At 45.7% G+C, this 22,147-nt stretch overlaps 1 protein-coding gene across 1 annotated transcript in view; it reads right to left on the bottom strand.

Moving 5' to 3' along the window:
• Positions 1–6,180: 6,180 nt before the first annotated feature.
• Positions 6,181–22,147, bottom strand: part of NARF (nuclear prelamin A recognition factor) — a gene marked incomplete in the record, with an annotated part of 19,007 nt that continues 3,040 nt past the window's right edge. Inside the window, 9 exon segments of the mRNA XM_077458563.1 lie at positions 6,181–6,714; positions 6,717–6,815; positions 9,215–9,372; positions 9,506–9,640; positions 12,989–13,019; positions 13,022–13,060; positions 15,559–15,688; positions 15,820–15,938; positions 21,424–21,558. Coding sequence (XP_077314689.1) covers positions 6,575–6,714; positions 6,717–6,815; positions 9,215–9,372; positions 9,506–9,640; positions 12,989–13,019; positions 13,022–13,060; positions 15,559–15,688; positions 15,820–15,938; positions 21,424–21,558 — 986 coding nt within the window.

The following is a 22,147-nucleotide window of genomic DNA, read 5'->3' as shown; positions in this document are numbered from 1 at the left end:
GCTCTGAGGAGTGATGAACCCCTAGACTACTGGGTGGGCAGGCTTGACCTCTGGCCAGAGCTTGCCCAATTTGCAATCGAACTGTTGGCTTGCCCCTCATCCAGTGTCCTGTCCGAAAGGACGTTCAGCGCAGCAGGGGGGATTGTGACCGATAAGCGTACTCGCCTAGCTCACGACAGTGTTAACTACCTCACATTTCTAAAAATGAATGAGGCATGGATCTCGGAGGAATTCAACACATGTGATCAGTAGACCATGTATATGTCTATAAACAATTTTTGGAATCAAGCACACAGACCTTCTTAATTCATTTGGCTCACTTCCCTGACCCAAAAAAGCACACCGTACTATATGCCCCTACCCTCCTCTTTGAAGAGGTTGAGCGGTGTCATATTTCTACTGGGGCTGCTTATTATGAGGGGTTCCCACCATCCCTGTGCTGTGCTGACTTCCTCCTGGGTGTTCTTATTATGAGGGGCTCCCACCATCCCTGTGCTGTGCTGACTTCCTCCTGGGGGTTCTTATTATGAGGGGCTCCCACCATCCCTGTGCTGTGCTGACTTCCTCCTGGGGGTTCTTATTATGAGGGGATCACACCATCCCTGTGCTGTGCTGACTTCCTCCTGGGGCTGCTTACGGTGCTGCTGTCAGCGCTGTATGTCACGGAGCTGCTGTCAGCGCTGTATGTCACGGAGCTGCTGTCAGCGCTGTATGTCACGGAGCTGCTGTCAGCGCTGTATGTCACGGAGCTGCTGTCAGCGCTGTATGTCACGGAGCTGCTGTCAGCGCTGTATGTCACGGAGCTGCTGTCAGCGCTGTATGTCACGGAGCTGCTGTCAGCGCTGTATGTCACGGTGCTGCTGTCAGCGCTGTATGTCACGGAGCTGCTGTCAGCGCTGTATGTCACGGAGCTGCTGTCAGTGCTGTATGTCACGGAGCTGCTGTCAGCGCTGTATGTCACGGAGCTGCTGTCAGCGCTGTATGTCACGGAGCTGCTGTCAGCGCTGTATGTCACGGTGCTGCTGTCAGCGCTGTATGTCACGGTGCTGATGTCAGTGCTCTGTATTACGGTGCTGCTGTCAGTGCTCTGTATCTCCTGCACCCTCTTGTTTGCCTACCCTGGTCCCTGACCTTCCCTCTCCTCCATTGCCTTCATTAGCTCCATAGTCCTGAATTGTCAGAACAATTTCCCAAATAAAAAAAAAATGCTTGTAGTTATCGATCCCAAATTCACCTCATACATGTATTATGCTATTGTCCAGGTGGTGGGACTGCGTGCTACCCCCTAATAATTACCCCGTGGCCGCAAATTCGACCTAAAGGTTTGCGAAATTCGCCTCCCATTGAAGTCAATGGAGCCCGCGGCGAACGGTCGTTTTCGCGAACGTTTGTGCCCGTTCGCGTTTCGCGTTCGCGAAACGTCCCGTCGGAAGTTCGTCCATCACTACAAAAGATACAATAATGAAACCAGAGTCCAATCAATGAGCAAGATGATACATTGGCGCTCATACGACTTGACAGATGTTCCTTGCTTTGACATTAGCCAAGAGCTAAAACCATGTGGTTGCAGTCCACTTTTCTTTGGCATTAAAGGGGTAATGGCAGAGGCCATCTGACCAATTAAGCACCTGAGGAGTGGCCCTGTGAGGTCAGCGTGTTTAGGACTGTATCCCAGCTACAGTTTTCTAGAAGAAACACCTACAGGTCATAGCCTGCTAACCTGCAGATTATTGTCCAGCATGAAATTAGCTTCGAAGTGAATATAAATACGGCATGTTTCGGATGTCTGCTTTACCCCAGGAGGGATAAGGTGTTCTATTGGTTCCCCATATCCACTAATATAGGGGTGTTTGGACATAAAACGTCACAAGTTAATCGAGGAAGAAAAAAAATATATATGTCTTTTATATCTGTGCTGTTATTATTTCATTAGTTATGAAATATACGGAAGTTTTAGAGTTTTGGCTGCTAGCTTTATGAGCATGGAAACGCGTATTAAAGGGTTCGATTCTACTAGTCCTGTAAAGACACTTTTGACTTTAGCGTAGGATAGCCCTTTAAAATTAGGAGTGGGAGGAGAACTAACTACCTCTTAAGATGGCTGTATCAAAGTGTATCTAAAAGTCAACTTTTTTTTTTTTTTGGATTGAGTTGTGACCCTATCAAAGTTTTGAAACGGTTGTTTGCACCTCCACTGGGAAGATTGGCCCTGGTACTGGTGATCATTACAAATCAGGGGGAAAATAAATAAATGTCACTGAAGGAAAGAGTTGTCCCTCATTGGAAACTATTCCCAGTTCCAGTTGTGAGATATGGAGTGAAGAGAAATCTCTAGGCTTGTGCAATTCGTTTCGTAACGAATCGAAATTTGGCCGAATTTTGCATCTTTCGGACATTCGGATGCATCCGAATGTCCGAATAAAAAAAAAAAAAACAACAAATTACAACGAATACCAAAGAAATATAACGAATGAATTCGACATGATTCAAAATTATTTCAACCGCATTCGTAAATATTTTGTGACCCGAATTTAGGGCCCTGTTTCTCGGGGTCACTTGGTGCTAGACACTTCAAATTTGGATATGTTGTATTGCTAGTGTTATTGCGTTTGCATACCAAATTTGGGGTTTCTAGCTATAAGTGACCCCGAGATATGTGGCCCCAAAATCGGGTCGCAAAATGTTATTAGAGCAGAGAATGACATTTTGCGACCCGATTTTGGGGCCACATATCTCGGGGTCACTTATAGCTAGAAACCCCAAATTTGGTATGCAAACACAATTGTACTAGCACTATAACATGTCCAAATTTGGAGTTTCTAGCACCAAGTGACCCCGAGATACATGGCCCTAAAGTCGGGTCACAAAATATTTTCGAATGTGGTTGAAATAATGTCGAATCATGTTGAAATCATTTCGAATCCGGTTGAAATATTTTCGAATGTGGCCGATTTTTCGAATTCAGTAGAAAACTAAACGAAATCCGAAAACGAATTTAAGGAAGTTAACGAATATAACTAAACGAAATTAATGAATTAACGAATTACAACGAAACTAAACGAATTTTTTCCTTTTGCACATGTCTAGAAATCTCCCCAATAAAATGGAAAGAAAACATTTTGCTGGGGTGTAATAAAAAAAAAAAAAGACACACAAGGCAGTGGACAACCCATGAAAGGCTTCCTCAAACTCTTTTAATGCAGAAAAAAAAAAAAAAAGGCAACATACATTAAAAAAAATAATAATAAACACCACAACAGACATAAAACAATGAGAGGGAAGTAAATTTGAAAAGTATCCTTACAGTAACTTACAGTAAGAGATCCTTAGAATGTCCTTGTTGGGTCGTTGATGTGACGGATTAGGTCTCCCAATTGATTTCCAGGTCCAGGGAGGATGATCATAGTATGAAAAAGCTATGCATTCATAGTGTATACATTGACTAAAACAAGGCTAAGATTATCTATAAATCACCTTTTGTCACAAAGTATTACAGAAAATATAAATAACATGGACGACTAGAAAATGCCAAAAATACGTTACGATCACGTATGGTCTTGATATGCAACAACATCTTAGAGCTCGGCGTTCTGGGATTTACTCAGAACCCGGTGCTCCTTCTAGAACAAAATACTGTGTCGAGACTTTAGAGAAAATAAAAATGGAGAGTACAACCAACCACGTGAAATGGACGCAACTCATGAAGACAAAATATCGTGGCGGGTTCGAGGAAGATCAGGTGGCATTTATGCCAACATCTTAGAGTGCTACATCTGGTACCATTGCTCCTGCTGGTAGGGTTAGCAGCATCAAGTTCATGTAAAGGGACTTCCAAGACTAAGGCAAAGCAAGTGTACTACAGAAGTCGCATTTAAAAACAGGTTGCCTGGGTAGAGGACGCCCATTTTTTTAACCCAATCTTATATTCAGTAGCTCAGCCGATTGTGCTGAGGTGATGGGAACTCATACAAAAAGGGCCACCTCAATACACGTACAACTATGACACGGAAGAAATTATAATAGAAGAAGCAAAACACGGGAAGAGGTTCACTTATAATTTTTGTAAACAGGCTGAAGATGGCTGAACATAAAATAATAGCCCTTCAGTCATGGTGGGGTGTTCCAGCTAGAGTGGTGCCTATGGAAAGCCTGGTCATCAAAGAATCTTCCATCTGTCCAACTTCATGACCCCCCTGTCCATGTTACGGAGTTCTACCCATTTTTATGACCCTTTTCCAGCTCAATAATCCGGTCCACCTTGATGACCGCTGTCCAGCTTACCAAGTTATATTTACTTTGATGACATCTGGGGCTGCGACTGGTTGACCACCAACTCCGTGTCAACCTGAGGCACATTGTAATATACAGTAACTCACGTGCAGCTTTGTTTGGCCACTGAAGTCAACAGCATCATCTATTTCAATGGTCTCCAAACCACAACCCAGGGGCTGGATGCTGCCCTTTGCCTGCCTTTATTAAGCCTGTAGGTTCTCTTTCCTCACACTGACACCAATGATGGGACGCTATTCCTCGCACTGACACCAATGATGGGGCGCTATTCCTCCCACTGACACCAATGATGGGGCGCTATTCCTCCCACTGACACCAATGATGGGGCGCTATTCCTCCCACTGACACCAATGATGGGGCGCTATTCCTCCCACTGACACCAATGATGGGGCGCTATTCCTCCCACTGACACCAATGATGGGGCGCTATTCCTCCCACTGACACCAATGATGGGGCGCTATTCCTCCCACTGACACCAATGATGGGACGCTATTCCTCCCACTGACACCAATGATGGGACGCTATTCCTCCCACTGACACCAATGATGGGACGCTATTCCTCCCACTGACACCAATGATGGGACGCTATTCCTCCCACTGACACCAATGATGGGGCGCCATTCCTCCCGACTGACACCAATGATGGGGCGCCATTCCTCCCACTGACACCAATGATGGGGCGCCATTCCTCCCACTGACACCAATGATGGGACGCTATTCCTCCCACTGACACCAATGATGGGGCGCTATTCCTCCCACTGACACCAATGATGGGACACTATTCCTCCCACTGACACCAATGATGGGGCGCTATTCCTCCCACTGACACCAATGATGGGACGCTATTCCTCCCACTGACACCAATGATGGGGCGCCATTCCTCCACTGACACCAATGATGGGACGCTATTCCTCCCACTGACACCAATGATGGGGCGCCATTCCTCCCACTGACACCAATGATGGGGACACTATTCCTCCCACTGACACCAATGATGGGCGCCATTTCCTCCCACTGACACCAATGATGGGGCGCCATTCCTCCCACTGACACCAACGATGGGGCGCTATTCCTCCCACTGAAACCAACGATGGGGCGCTATTCCTCCCACTGAACCAACAATGGGGCACTATTCCTCCCATAGTACATACTTGCATGTACTGGGGAGGGAGTTAAACAATTTCTACTTTCAATGGCCACAGTCAGGCCCCTAAATAGTATGAAGGGCAGTAAACTGGCCCTTTGTTTAGAAAGTCTGGAGACCCCTGATCTATTGGCTGCCTTGGTTGCTTGTCCGGTAGCAGGGCTCTTGAGAAATCAGCCTTATCCCAGCAAGCAGCCATACCAAACAGGAGAGTCCCCTACAATCCAGGTAATGGGGCACTTTTGGATAGAAGACTATATTCGGGTTTCCCATGCCTGTTTACAAAAATGAAATAATATCGAATTGATCTTAAAAAATAAAACAAAGGGTATCTACAGCCAAACATGTAGATGATAATGTGCAAGGGTAAGTACCCCCCTGGTCAAGGTTATTATATGCAGTCTACACCCCATCTTTATTTTGTGTGCCCAGGGAAAAAATAAATGGGAAATCCAAAATGGTAAAGCCCACTATTTGGGCAGATTTCTTCTCGCTTCCTGTTGTGTCTACTGGACAGGAAGTTGGGGGGGAAAAAAAAAAAAAAAACACAACCTTTCCCAACTCTATCCTACTAAAGATAAAAATTGGTTTTGAGATGTACTTAAAAAAATGGATAACCTCTTGAAACCCGCTAGGCAGTTTCAGAAATAGTGAAGACCCTTCGTCCACCAAGGTCTGAACCACCACAGTAGACAGAAGGTTCCACCAAGATGGCAGGAAGGTTGGGTCTGAAGCAACGGCCGAAGGGAAAATAAGGCATTTATGTAGAAATGAGACAATAAACACGCACTGCAAAATTAAACCCTTTTTGGCTCCACCAGGCTGACCTGGCAGCAAAGGGTTAGGAGTTTCACTGTAAAGGACGGACAAGGCCAAAATGCTTAGAACTGGTCCAAGAATGGCACACAAAAAAAAAAAAAAAAAAAAAAAAAAAAAAGGGAAGGAATTTGAACCTATAACAAGTCTAAGCCAACCGGTTCATCCGATTTTATCCAGGGGCACCTCCTGCCCAAGGCGCAGCATCGGCCATGTTGTGTTCTCTCTCGGTGGGGGGGGGGGGGGGGGGGGAGGGGAAGACACGCTGGTTTCTGGCAGCATCCACCGAGCCCATTGCATAGAAGCAGCACGAGTCCGCAGGCCTCACCATTTCATGTCCACCCGTGCGGTGTTGTGGCCTGTGGGTACGAATTTGGTGTGTAGCATTTCCCTGGATTTCTGCGACTCGGCGCCCTCCAGCCAGGTAGTGTACAGCTCCTGTATGTGCGGGTTATCCTGCGGCTCTGCACGGGGACGCGGGTGTACAAGGCTTCCATCTCCTGCAGCATCGCCCGTTCCGGTTTCCCGTCCGCCGTCTGCGCTTGGCCTTTTCCGTTCAGGCAGCCTGGGGGGGGGGGGGGGGAATAAAACGAGTTATTGAAATACAGGTGCATCTCATAACATTATAATATGGGAAACTGGTATATTTTCTATAGATGCCTTATACACAGCATTTCTCTTTAAATTTTGTTGATTATGGCTTACAGCTATTAAAAATCCCATAATTCAGCATCTCAGAAAATTTGAATATTTACATAATTTTTTCTTTTTTTTTTAAAGAGAAATGTAATTGGCTGCACTACATGCCAGAAACGTGGACAAGAAATCTCCAAAAATTTTAGCCAAAAATTCGAATATTAAAAATCCTTTTTTATTGGTCTTATGTAATAGAGAAATGTTGCCTTAGTGAAAAGTCTGTCCATGTAGAGAATAGGATGCACACAATACTTGGTCAGGGTTCCTTTTGCATGAATTACGGCGTGGTGTGGCATGGAGGAGATCAGCCTGTGGCACGGCTGAGGTGTTATGGAAACCCAGGTTGCTTTGATATCGGCCTTCAGCTCGTCTGCATTGTTGGGTCTGGTGTCTCTCACCTTCCTCTCGAGAATTCCTCACAGATTCTCTACGGCAGCGATTCTCAACCAGGGTCCCTCCAGAGGTTGTAGGGGTTCCTTCAACATTGGGCAATTCCTGCCTCTCAGATAAGTTCCAACTGACGCCATTAATCTTTTTAGCTATCTGTAAGGGGGACCATTCTTCCCACTGACCAACACACTATTATAACATGAGTTGTAGATTTTTAGCAAGGCCCCCCCCCCCCGAGACCTCTGCGTTGAAAAGGTTGAGAAAGGCTGCTCTATAGGATTTAGGTCAGGCTAGTTTGCTGGGCAATCAAGCACAGTGATCCCACGATCATGTGACCAGGTATTGGTAATTTTTTTGCAGTGTGCTATGTGCCGAGTCCTACTGTAAAATGAAATCGGCATCTCCATGAAGCTGGTCAGCAGAGGGAAGCATGAAGAGCTCCAGAATTTCCTGCTAGAGAGCTGCGCTGACTTTGGATTTGATAAAACACAGGAGGACCAACACCAGCAGATGACACGGCTCCCCAAATCTTCACAGACTGTGGAAAATTTTGCATTTCATTTGGAAATCTCGGTCCCAGAGTCTGGAGAAGGAGTGGCGAGGCACAGAGTATGGAGGAGAGAGCGGCGAGGCACAGAGTATGGAGGAGAGAGCGGCGAGGCACAGGAGTATGGAGGAGAGAGCGGTGAGGCACAGAGTATGGAGGAGAGAGCGGCGAGGCACAGAGTATGGAGGAGAGAGGCGGCGAGGCACAGAGTATGGAGGAGAGAGCGGCGAGGCACAGAGTATGGAGGAGAGAGCGGTGAGGCACAGAGTATGGAGGAGAGAGCGGCGAGGCACAGAGTATGGAGGAGAGAGCGGCGAGGCACAGAATCCAAGTTGCATGAGGTCCAGTGCGAAGTTTCCACAGTCTGTTATGATTTGGGGCGCCGTGTCATCTGTTGGTCCACTGCGTTTTATCAGGTCCAAAGTCAGCGCAGCCCTCTGCCAGGAAATTCTGGAGCTCTTCATGCTTCCCTCTGCTGACCAGCTTTATCAAGATACCAATTTCATTTTCCATCAGGACTTGGCAACCTCCCACACTGCCAAAGCTACCAATACCTGGACACATGATCATGTGGCTGGCAAACTCGCCTGACCTAAATCCCATAGAGAATCTGTGGGGAATTGTCAGGAGGAAGTTGAGAGACACCAGACTCAACAATGCAGATGAGCTGAAGGGCCTTATCAGAGCAACCTGGGCTTCCATAACACCTCAGCAGTGCCACAGGCTGATCTCCTCCATGCCACGTCACATTGATGCCGTGATTCATGCAAAATGAGTCCCGGCCAAGTATTGAGTGCATCCTATACTGTACATGGACAGACTTCTCACTAAGCCAACATTTCTCTATTAAAAATCCTTTTTTATTAATTAGTCTTATGTAATATTCTAATTTTGGCTAAAAATTGTGGAGAAACGGTCAGATTTATTTTCCACGTTTCTGGCATGTAGTGCAGCCAACTGAAAATGAATAAGCTGCCCTACACATGACAGTCAGAAACGCGTCGAGCCTAAAAGCCCCACGTGCTCTTCTGAGCAATCTCATGAAGACAGGCTTCAGATTCAGACCTTCGGATCTTTACTCTGCCAGCTTCAGGTCCCACCAGGAGCCAATGGCTGCACAGAACGCTTGGCATACCCATCTCCCGGCGCCAAAAGAAAAAAGTGGCCATGATGGAAAAAAAAAAAAAAACACATTTAAAAAGAAGGGGGAGCCTTCCAATGCCGCTGAGCCCATTGACTCATTTTTCTGAAATACCGCCCCCATCCCAACTATACAATGGCTGCCTCCGTAAGTGTAGCTGCAAAAAAAAGGACCTCCTGAAACTACCTACCTCCGGGGCAGGCCAGGACCTCCACAAAGTGATAGTGGAACTTCCCCTTGCGCAGTTTCAGCACCATGTTCTGGATGTTTCGGAAGCCGTAGGCAGCTGCAAAACGCAGCACAGTCTCACCGTCTTTTTCTAGACGCACTTCCTGGAAGTCTTTGTTCCTGTGCAAAAAAATAAATAAATAAAAAATAAAACAGGGACTTTCAAAATTTCCATCTATTAATCCTTTGTAAATGACAACTTATTTTTATACAAAAAAAAAAAACAAAAAAAACATCTCCATCCAGAACTCACCTTAGAGTCTTATACGTGATCTCCTGGATGTCTGTACCGAACAATTCCTTGGCGGCGTGGCGGAAGAGGTGCGCGAGGTACCCGTCGGAGCCGGTGCCTTCGTGGCGCACAGACGCACAGCACGTCCCTCCGAAGCTGTGAGGGGAAAAAATAAATAAATAAATAAAATAAAATAATAAATAAAAAGGGGAATCAGGAGGGGGAAGGCGAGATCACATGGGAATAAACCGCTGACTAGTCACATGGTACAAATCCCAATCATCTGATGAAACTCCCATGGTGGGGGAAAGAAAAAAAAAAAAAAAAAAACACTCAGGAATGGAGAACAATCTACTGGAAATAATGAACTGCTGTGATAAAAAAAAAAAAAAAAAAAAAAAAAAACACAACACAACACACACACAATAAATCATCATTTAAAAGGAGAAGTGTATTTGCACATGATGCAGAGTCCTACCTGCTTCTGCTGAAGAAAAGGATTATTGTTCCACCATTCGATTCTGAATGGAGGATCCGATTCATCAATCAGCTGATGGACTTTCTGGGGCTGATTTACTAAAACTGGAGAGTGCAAAACCTGGGGCAGCTGTGCATGGGAGCCAATCAGTTTCCAGGTTTTTATTGACAAAGCTTCATTGAACAAGCTGAAGTAAGACGCCGCCGGACTGCACCATATTCTGCGTGCTCAGTTTTATCAAACAACCCCCCCCCCCCCCGCCCCAAATGTGCCAATTTTTTTTTGATGCCTCACCGTCCGGTCCAGAAGTTCCCTATTTAGCGCCCATCAGACAGCAGAATGCCGAGATAAAAAACAATTAAAGGATAAAGCCACTTTTCCTTCATACTGCTGCTCTAGCCCCCCCCCCCCCCCCCCCCGTCACATATCCAATAGTGGGAACGTAGATCACCCCCCCCCCCCCCTTGGGATTTTAAAAGTGCAATTCACACACGTTTTGTGCAATTGCCGTGATAAGGCTCCCCCCTCCCCATGTGCGTTTTGTCCTGCAACAACCCCAAAAAAAAAAAAATAAATAAAAAATAAAAAAAAAAAAGAGTGCGTCGCAAGTTTTGCCACCACTTGGAATCACCAGTAGACTCATTAAAAAGCCATCCTGGGCTCCAGTCCAGTGACTTTGCCTAGGGTGAGATGTCTTCAGTCTGCTGCAGGCAAAAAGGAAGCATTTCCCGTCTCCTCTTCTCCTCCAGACTGCAACCACTAACTTTGTAGCAAGTCACAAGGCGAGAGGCTGCAGCGGGGGCCCGATCTGTGTGAGACATTGTGAACACAGCAAAGAACTACCCTCCTTTCTAGATTGTAAGCTCTCAGGGATCACCGGCCCTCTGATCCCTCCTGTATTGATTTGAATTGCAAGTGTACCGTCTGCCCTCATTGTTGTAAAGTACTGAGCAAAATGTTGGCGCAATATAAATCCTGTATAATAATGTTAATTATTAATAAGAACTGCACAGGAACCAAAAGACCCTTTTCACACTGGGGCCGCCCGTGCGTTAGCAATAAAGCGCCACTCGCTTTAGCGGTGCTTTTCAGCCACTAGCGGGGCACTGTTAACCGCAAAGAAGGGGTTAAACACTCCCATGTTACGGTGCTTCTGAAATGTTTTTCAGGCACTTCGGAAGCATTTCCCATTCATTGCAATGGGCAGGGGCGTTCTATACAGCGCTTCCCAAACCCGCTAAGGTGCTGCTCGCAGGACTTTTACTAACGTCCTGCAAGCGCCCAGCCCCCAGTGTGAAAGCCCCCATTGCAAGGAATGGGAGGCAGTTTTCGGGCGCTATTTCTAACGCTAAAACTGCCTTGGTGTGAAAGGGGGTCAAATTGTACTTATATTTGATCCTACGCGATTATATTGTAAATACACATTATTAAATAAAATTTAATTTTTAAAATGTAATATTAAAAACAGATGGGGAAATAAAAAATATTATTAAAAACATATGGGAGGCGGCGTTGTTATTTTATTATTAATAAAAGTACTAGTACATATTTTATTAATAATTTTTTTACTATTAATACATTTTTAAATGTAATTATTACTAAAACATAAATGTAATTCTTACTTATTAATAAGAATAATATTCAGATGAAGGTGACATTATTATTAAAATAATAAAAAAAAATAATAGTAAATATAATTATGATTTACTGCTACTTCAAAAAGTATGTATATGAATTTGTTTACTCACGAGGTGACATTCACTTATTCATATAAGCAAACTAGGATATAATCTGTTAGTTCCTTTTTGCACCGGCAGTCTATTGTTTTTATCTACTACTACTACTGTTTTTTTTTTTTTCTTTAAATGTAATTCTTATTAAAACAATGTTTTTAACAATGTTTGGTTATTATATTTTTATGATTATTATTAATAATAAAATCATAATTATTAATAAAATTATTATTAACAAAGCATTGCCATCTTTGTTTTAAAAATAATTAAAGAAAAAATATATATAATAATTCTTATTAAAAGGATAAGGATGACTCCCCCCCCCCTCTTAAGCAAAGGTCCCTTCAAGGGTGAAATTCCCAAGGGATTATCAGGTGGTGGGACTTTTATTAATTGGATGAGGCAGAAAATCCCTGTATGCATGTCTCCCTCCATTTCCAATAACCCAAGCCCACCCCCTCCAGCATGCAGGGTGCTCTAATCCTATAACAGGCGACCCTTGTACACAGCGGCGCAACTCTGACTCCTGAAAATTGGATTCCCCCCCCAAGAAATCAAGTTTACAAACGGTCTTCTCCTTCTCCTGCTGTCCCATGAGAAGGTGCACTGGGACTTTCGTTTAGTGAGGTGATCATACCGCGAGACAGTAAAGCTCAGTTAGGATCATCTGTGTTATTGGGGGTGGGGGGGGGGGGGTTGGTTTGTTAACAAAAATATAACAATATTTGGTTTGTGGTGTCCTTATGATTTACTGTGGGACCACAAAAAAAAAAAAAAAAGACACACCAACACAGAAGTAAAATCCCACCAGAGGCTGCAGTACACAGGACCAAGCAGATTCCGAAAATATCCGAAGATGAACGGCGCCTGCGCCGCGAGTCCGGGTCCAAGCCCCACCATCCAAGTGACATAGAGTTTGAATAAAAAGAGCCGAGTGAAGAGTGGTGAGCCCGCGAGGGGCCCTCAATATGTGCAGCTTTATGTCCACTTGGATGGTGGGGCTTCACGGAGCAGGCGCCGTTCATCTTCAGAGATTTTCAGAATCTCCTTCTGCTCCGTGCTGCACAAGCGCTGCGCCTGCGCAGTACGGAGCGGACACTTTTCGATGGCCGGACTGTATAATGTCAGAACACCGGCGTTGAGGTCCGGTTGGAAGAGCCTTCTGCTGGGATTGTAGTTTCAGGCATTTGCCACAATTAGAAAAACAACAACAGCCGCGTCCGAAGAATGTGTCTTGTGGCCCCCGGGAGACCTTCAGGAATTTTCTTCCTGCAGCAACACAAAATCACTCACATGTTCTCCAGAGGAGACTCTGCAATCTCTTGATGGAAATGTTCCTCTGCTCCATAATCTGCATCACCTCCCCTGGAATACAAAGCAGACGACACGTCAGACGCAGGACAGGACACTTCTCTTACATGGAAAGTGCAACATTCGTTCAGCTGGTGGCCCCAACCTGCACTGCCACACCTTGAGGAGGGTTCCAACAGGTGGCCATAACAAGCACTGCCCACACCCAAGGGGGGTTTCCTAAGGTACTGCGTCACTTTAAAGGAGGCCCACAACTGGGATTGTTGTTGAACATTGAGGAGGGGCCCAACTGGCACTGGAGCACCCTTCAGAGGGGCCCAACTGGCACTGGAGCACCTTCAGAGGGGCCCAACTGGTGCACCTTAAGGGGAACCCCCCCCCCACTAATGCTGCAGCACCTTGAGGAATCTAAAATTCAGAATTCTTTATTAATCCTGTACGGAAATTATTAAGGTGCTGTGTCACCTTTAAAAAGGGCTCTTACTGGAACTGTGGCACCCTGAGGGGAACTCAACAGGCGTGGATGCACCTCGAGGGGAAACCAATCTGCGCCGTGCCACCTTAAGGCTGCAGGAGTTAAGGTGTCACCTTAGGTGCTGTGTCACCTTGAAAAGGCCCAATTCTTGCTATGCCGCCTTAAGTGGCGGAAGGATCACCTACTTTACTGCACCTTTATGGGGAGCCCCAAGCAGTGCCACAGAACCTTGAGGGTGCCAAACGTTTTTTCAGGAGATAAAACCAGCACTGGGGGGGGGGGGGGGCACAGTTATTTGAGGGCCCCCAACTGGTACAGTGGCACTTTGCAAGGGCCCCAAACTGTGCTGTGGCTCCTTGACAGAAGAGCCTAAACTGGCACTGCAACACCTTGATTTGTGCCTTAAACCAGTATGACAGCACTTGGTGGCTCCTTTGAGACTGAAGCTGGTAGCAGTGGCGGCTGGTGTTCAAATTTTTTTTTTGGGGGGTGCAAAAAAACTGAAAAACTAATAAAAAAAAAAAAATCATCATCATTGCAGCTATCAAAGAGCAGCCACTGTGCCCCATCAGATGCCACCTGGCACTTACCTGTCTCGGAGCGGGTCAGCGGCGGTCTCCTGCACGTCCTCAGTGTCTTCTTCTGTCTTCTCTCAGGCGTCCAATCACAGCGCCTGATGTTTTCAGCCAATCAGGCGATTGGTAACAGACCCGGCACCCTGATTGGCTGAGAGGTGGATTCAGTGTTAGCAAAGCAAAGCATTTCACTTTGCTAACACACAGCTGAGTGAACAGCATTGCGCCCACTGTTCACCTTTTTGGGCGCCTATTAGAGCCCATGGCTCTAATCAGGTGCTTCCAAAAAATACCCTCACCACTGTAATTCAGATGCCCGGCGTCTGAAAATGGGCTGGGCACCTGAACAGGGGGTGTCAGCAGAGACCATAGATTCATACATTGCATGAATCTCTCTATCTGTGGTGATTAGAGTGGTGCAGGAAAGAGGGGGCGGCGCTCCTGCACCCTTTGCGGATGCACTGCCACTGGCTGGTAGTTTTGAAGGCCAATGCCAACATTTTGGCAGCTTAAAAAAGGTTAACCAATACTTGGCCAACTAATACCGTATATACTCGGAGTATAAGCCGAGATTTTCAGCCTCTTTTTGAGGCTGAAAGTGCCCCCCTCGGCTTATACTCGAGTCATCGCTGTCTGCCCGCTCGATCAGCGTGTCGAGGCAGACAGACAGCGGCCATTCTATAGTTCAAAAGCCGCGCCTCCGCTCCGCCTTCGCCTGTGATAGGCGGAACACTGAAATTTCCCCAGCAGCCTGTGTTCCGCCTATCACGGACATCGTATCATCCTCGTACTACGGACGAGGATGATACGATGTACGTGATAGGCGGAACACAGGCTTGCTGGGAAATTCAGTGTTCCGCCTATCACAGGCGAAGGCGGCGGCGCAGCTTTTGAATTTTACAATGGCCGCCGAGGCGCCGACGAACGAAGAGGCACGGGACGGAGGCAAGGCAAGGCACGGCACGGGACGGGACGGGACGGGACGGAGGCAGGCACGGCGGCGAGGCACGGAGGCAAGGAGGCTCGGCACGGGACGGAGGCTCGGGACAAAGGCTCGGGACACAGGTAGGCTGGACACACACACACACACACACACACACACACACACACACACACACACACACAGGATGGATACACCACACACAGGGATGGATGGATGGATGGAGACACACACACAGGGATGGATGGATGGATGGATGGAGACACACACACACAGGGATGGATGGATGGGGATGGACACACACAGGGATGGATGACGGACACACAGGGATGGACGGACACACAGGGATGGACGGACACACAGGGATGGACGGACACACACACAGGGATGGACAGGCATGTCTTACCCTCGGCTTTACACGAGTCAATAAGTTTGCCAGTTTTTTTGGGGGTAAATTGGGGGCCTCGGCTTATATTCGGGTCGGCCTATACTCGAGTATATACGGTACTCCTCCATTGTGTGGATGTGCTCTGTTCCATCAAATCGATCCTCCGATCCTCACCTGACGTCAGCACACAGTCCACGTCCCGGCAGTTGTGCAGCTCGGTGTAATAATCCTCCCGGAGGGCTTCCATCTTCCTGTCGTAGCACGGGGCCACAGTAAGGTGGAAGATCTTGTCAGGGGCCAGGTTCTGGGGAGGACGGAGAGAAAGAATGAGCATCGTGTTCTCACAAATAGAACCTTAATATAAATGTGTTGACAGAAAGTAAACCAAAAAAAAAACACACAAACCACACACACCACGTAGACGGCTGGACTGACCTTGTGAGAGGCGAAGTATCCTTTCACCAGCGATCCCATGATCTGCTGAGGAGACTTTGCTGTGCAGATATGAGGAGTCACAGAGTCACCCAGAACCCGCTCCGCGTACTGGACCCACCCTGAGAAGAAAAAATAAAATAAAATAAATGAAGGTTATATTAAATATATTATTATAATAAAAATAAAAAAAAAAGGGAAGGGAAGAAGGAGGTAAACATCTCGTATCTCTAATGTGTAATCAAAATCAGGACTGTAACACCACATCTATAATCACTGTAATATATAGATAATTGTATGATAGGCGTCCATCTCAAAAACAGTGATCGATTTGACACGTACACGGCGAAAGAAAAGAATCATAATAATAATTAAAAAAGAGAGAAGAGAGAAAAGGAGAGAAGAAGAGAGAAGAAGAGAGAGAAGAAGAGAGAAGAAGAGAGAGAGAAGAGAGAAGAGAGAGAGAAGAAGAGAGAAGAAGGGAGAAGAAGGGAGAGAAAGAGAGAGAAGAAGAGAGAAGATGAGAGAGAAGAAGAGAGAAGAAGAGAGAAGAAGGGAGAAGAAGAGAGAGAAGGAAGAGAGAAGAAGAGAGAAGAAGAGAGAAGAAGAGAGAAGAAGGGAGAAGGAAGAAGAACAAAAGACAACAAAAAAGAAAGAAAAAAAAGGGGACGAAAGAAAAGAAAAGAGCTGCCATTTATGTGGCTTTGTTTATATAAACAAAGCCATGTCAAATCCTAGGCATCTTGAAAGCCTGCATTAACATTTAGCTCTAGACCCTTTCACACTGGGGCGTTTTTCAAGCGCTTTAGCGTTAAAAAGCGCCTGTAAAGCCGCTTGAAGAAGCCTCATCTGCAGTCCCAAGGTGAATGTCAGCGCCCGAAAACGCTCGTAAGCGCCGCTTAAACTAGCAGCGCTTTACCAGCGTTTTTTGAGCGTTAATGGGGTGCTTTAACCCTGCTATTGGGCAAATAAAGGGTTAAAAGCGCCCACAAAACGCTGCTGCCAATAGCGTTTTTCCAAGCGCTTCCCATTGATTTCAATGGGAAGGGGCGCTTAGGAGAGGTGTATTCACCACTCCAAAAGCGCTGCAAAGAAGCTGCTTGCAGGACTTTTTTTGACACTCTGCCAGCGCAGCGCCTCAGTGTGAAAGCACTCGGGCTTTACATTGGGATTGCAGTTGCAGCTTCTTTCAGGCGCTTTTTTTAACGCTAAAGCGCATGAAAACGCCTGAATAAATATGCACATAAACATGCTGTACATAAGCGCAGTTTTGCATCACACACATAGGGCCACCCAGTCGTTTTAATGGCTACGATATTACGCAGTAGAGTAGCTTGTGCACCATTTTTTGAGCATCAAAAGTCATTTATTTATTTATTACACTTTGCCAAGTTTAATGCACTTTGTATAAAGAGAAAACAGGCATTTTTTTGGGGGGGTTGGGGTGCTATTAACAACGCACTTTGCACATCATGAGCACAACTGCATGAAAATGAATGGTGAAGTGTGAACGCAGGCCGATATGGATTTGTTTATAAACGAGGCCAAAACCAAAAATATCAGGTATCACAAATATTGATTTATTTATTTACAAAGCCATGGCAAAAATTCAGGTTTATTTATAAACAAAGCCGTGTGATCTTTATGTCAGCACCTGTCAGTGACAGGACTTTGTTTAAACTACAAAAACATCTCTGTATTTCCTTCTATGGGGGTTTGATTTACACCTAGAAAGAAAAACACAAACAGACTAGATCTTTTCTAGAGCCATGAAATTCACTTATTTTTCTCTTTTAGCCTTTAATATACCGTTGATGAGCGCTTTGTTACATCGGTTGATACATGCAAATAATAAACATAAATAAATAAAAAAAAAAAAAAAAAAAAACATCTCCCAGTTGCTTCGGCCATAAATCTGTGCTGGCCGTTATCAATTACATTACCCCCAGCTCTCTCTGTGGACCGTAGAAAACCCTCCACCCTATGTTATGAAGATAGGACTACAGAACTCCTCCCCTTTACTTAACAATTTCTGCCCTAGCGTGACAACACTGTTCCTCCTTACAGTGCAGCAAGTTGACGTTGTCACCTCAGGACAGGAAGTGCGTGACTTACAGGCTTTTTGTTAGATCCGTTTTATAAAAAAACTCGCCAGAAATCTGTGCTGAACGTTATCGGGTTACATTATTCCCAACTCTTTCTGTGGACTATAGAACATCTCCACCCTTGGTTATGGTAATTAAAAAAAAAAAAAAAAAAAAAAAGAAAAAAAAAAAAAAAGAAAGGGAAGGCATTATGTAGTCCCAACACACTTCCTGTCTTAGGGTGACAACACTGCCACTCCTTACAGTACAGGGGAGGGAGGTGTGGTCACCCCGGGACAGGAAGTGTGTCACTGGTGGGAGTTTTCTTATCCAATTTCTTATCTTGGACTGAAAATAAAGCAAGTCCATAAAGACACGGATGAGCGAGTTTGGGGTGAGACTTGACTGGCCCGCACAGAGTCCTGACCTCAACCCCATAGAACACCTTTCGGATGAATTCGAGCAGAGACTGCGAGCCAGGCCTTCTCATCCAGCATCAGTGCATGACCTCACAAATGCTCTTCTGGAAGAATGGTCAAACCTTCCCATAGACACATCTCCTAAACCTTGTGGACGGCCTTCCCAGAAGAGGTGAAGCCGTTACACTCGTTATTTTCAGATTGGAATTGAGTTCTGTAACTTATTAGCGAAGTGATTGACGTATTTTTTGTGCCCCGAGCGGGAGGATTTAGCTGCGTCGCGGTTCGGTCAGCGATCGCTCAACGTTTATTACAGCAGAGTAAACACAAAGCAGATTTCAGCCCACATCAGCACTTTCACTTCTCGGTTCTCTGACACGCCGGAAAAACAAGGAGGCGGGACTATTGTGCAATGTTTTTATGCCGGTTCACCTTTCACCTACCTTATAAAAAGCACGTAGGTCGGCATTTATTGCAGTTTAAAAGAAAAGCAAGTCTGGCTTTGATTGTTATTGTGTCTTTTCCCCAGGGATTGGCTACATATAGCACTTTGTCCCACCTTCCTAGGTGCTGTCTAAGGCTAGCTGTGCAGGCAGACGGGGAGCCCCTCCTCCCTCCACGGCCATCCGACAACGCAGCTAACAAGGAGATAGGAGACAGGAATTGCCGTTTTTTTTGACAGATGGCACTTTCTCCATCTCCTAGAACTTGCCTGACGGTTTGGAACATTTAATCCCGACAAGTAAGTGCTTGGAGATGGAGAAGAGTGCCGTGTGACAACGCAGCTAGCAAGGAGACGGCTGCTTTTGACAGATGCCACTTTCCTGTCTCCAAGCACTTGCCTGACGGTTCGGAAGAAAGTGCTTGGAGAAGGAGAAGACTGGCATCCGTCAAAGCAGCCATCTCCTTGCTGGATGCGTTTTCGGACGACCACATGGGGGCAGCTAGCAAGGAAACGGCTGCTTTTCTCTGCGCACGCGCTTGTCAGCTGAAAACGTTTCAAATAAGCGCTTGCAGATAAGAAAAGTGCCTTGTGTCAAATAAGCCGTCTATCTCCTTGATAGCTGCGTTGTTGGATGACCGTGGAGGTTAGAGGAGCTCCTGGTCTGCCTACACAACTAGCCTTAGAGAGCACATAGGAAGATGGGAAAGACAGGACACCCCCCCCCCCCTCCCCTGCTTCCCTCAACTGCCGTCCAACAACGCAGCTATCTGAGAGATAAAGCAGCCATCTCCTATCTCCTTGCTAGCTGCGTTGTTGGGAAAAAAAAAAAAAAATTAAAAAAAAAAAAAAACACGCAAGTAGCAATTACCACCAAAAGAAAACTCTATTTGTGTGAAAATAATAATAAAAATAGACGGAAATAAAATAAAAAAGATTAAAATGTCATATGGGTGGGTACAGTGTAGCATGACCGTGCAATTGTCATTCAAAGTGTGACCGTGCTGAAAGCTGAAAATTGGCCTGGGCAGGAAGGGGGGTAAACAAGACCAGTAGGGAAGTTGTTAATAGATGCAAAGTTTGAAAAAAAAAAAAAAAAGGGGGGGGGGGCTTGGGAGAAGGACTGAAGGTCGCTTCTCCTCCATGTGCCTCTCTGATTCAGTGACACTTTTTCTTTTTCCTCCGGAGTCTGACATTCCTTTGTTGTATTTCTCACTGAAAATACGGGTTTGCTGTTGACAGTCGAGTCAATATGTTAAGACAAGGGAAAAAAATAAAAAATAAAAACCCCACCACACACACACGACAACACCACTGCAACTACCGCTATTTTATTTTACAGGGTCTCAGCTTTCAGAGGAGGACACAAAAAAAAAATATATTTATATATATATATATATATATATATGACAGGGCGAAGGATCGGCCGCAATGCGATTGGCACAGAGAGATTTACCCCTCACCTGCTGGCTAGATGGGAAAAGCCGACAGCAAATCCTCTTTTATTGTGGAACTCCCCCCCCCCCCCCCCCCTTCCCTCCCTTTTTTTGGCCGGCGTCACCGCTCCTCCCGACAGACCTCGTCCCTTATCTGGACTCCGACCTTCACACCGCTTTGGCTAAACATTTCCAATAAATATTTTGTTATCGCCGAGATTCGATACCAGAGGATGTCATTAAATCCGACCTCCGGCCTCCCTTCCTGCCTCCTGCACAGGTTGCAGCGGCTCCTCTCCAGGACTGAAACGGCTTCCTCCGATTCACCGCACACTGCGAGCGTCTCACCATGTGCAGCAGAAGCTGCAGCAAGTCATATGGAGCCCCGCCCTCATTTCCTGGCTGGGCGTCGTCCAGCATCATCTAGCTCAGCGATAGCGAACTTCGGCACCCCAGATGTTTTGGAACTACATTTCCATGATGCTCATGCACTCTGCAGTGTATTTGAACATCATGGGAAATGTAGTTTCAAAACATCTGGGGTGCCACGGTTCAAGTGTTTATGCAAATAAAAAAATAAATATACCCAGGCCTTTTCTGACACCATTTAAAAAAAATTAAAAAAATAAAATAAAACCCACACAAACACACACCCGTTTATTTTTATAGAGCATATGCTTTAAAAAAAATAAATAAAAAAAAAATAAAAAAAGTTATTAATAAACAAAAATAAAAAAAATTGTGTGTATGTATAGACACACACACACACACACACACACACACACACAATTTTCTTTATCTTAAAGCATAGGCCCTAGAAAATAAAATGTTTTTTTAGTATTAGAAAAGGCCGGGGGGGGGGGGCTCAGAAGTGTAAAGTGGTTATGAAAAAAACATTTTATAATAATAAATATATTATTATAGTATTATTATTATTATTATAATAATAATAATATTTTGCTTTAGATAACATCTATTATTCCCTGCACACCAGTTCAAATATCAAATCAGCTTACATAGTAGGATTTGCATTGGTTGTGAAATTGTAGAATGTGCAGAGCAAGGGTGAGACAGACATAAAATCCTTCTGACTCGGAGAGGAATGTACAATGAAGCTCTGCGGGGGGGAGGGGAGGGCGGCACGTAAGAGAATTGACTCGAGTCAGCAAAAAAAAAAAAAAAAAGTTACAGGAAGTCCCAATAATCAGATCGATCGTCTTCCTTACCTGGGCAGGCGGAGGCAAACATGGGGAAGGCGCGTTCGTCCTGCGTCTGCCGCCGGAACCGCTGGATGAAATCTTTCTGCGTCTCCAGGATGCTGAAGTCTGCCGCGATCGTCGTGTCAAAAACATGATGGATGCCTGAGGGGGGGGGGAAGAACAGACTGTCAGATACTACACCAACACCCCTATTAGATTGCAAGCTCTTAAGAGCGGCGCCCACTTAAGCATCTTGTATTGCCGCCCTTTAATATTGTAAGCGCTGCGTAAATCCTGTATAATAATAAATCAGTAATCAACATACAGTATAGTTAATCCAAGAGTCCCCTTTAAGGCTGGGTTCACACTGCTGGGGTGTACGAGATCGGATGTGATTCGCACCGCACTGCAAATCACATCCGATCTCTTGTGCGATGTGATTTCAGCCATACAGATAGTATACAGATAGTATGGCTGAATTCGCATCCGGCCCAAACTCCGCACAGGACCCCTTTTTTGGACCACAGCAGAATCGGATCGCATGGGTGTTCACACCATGCGATCCGATTCCTGACGGAGTTTGCAGATCGCACTGCGATATGCGAAACTGATCTGGGGGCGTCATTAACTTTTCACTGACACTCCCAGCAGTTCGCATAGGGCAGCCGTGAACTGCCGCCGGGAGGCGTGCGATGCGGGAACCCGCAGTAGATTTGCAGCGTTTCCGCATCACAGCAGTGTGAACCCAGCC

This window comes from Lithobates pipiens, unplaced genomic scaffold (genome assembly GCF_037356315.1).
Source record: "Lithobates pipiens isolate NorthernLeopardFrog02 unplaced genomic scaffold, aLitPip1_a1.2 Scaffold_28, whole genome shotgun sequence".
NCBI lineage: Eukaryota > Metazoa > Chordata > Amphibia > Anura > Ranidae > Lithobates > Lithobates pipiens.
This window is presented reverse-complemented; position numbering and strand designations above follow the sequence as displayed.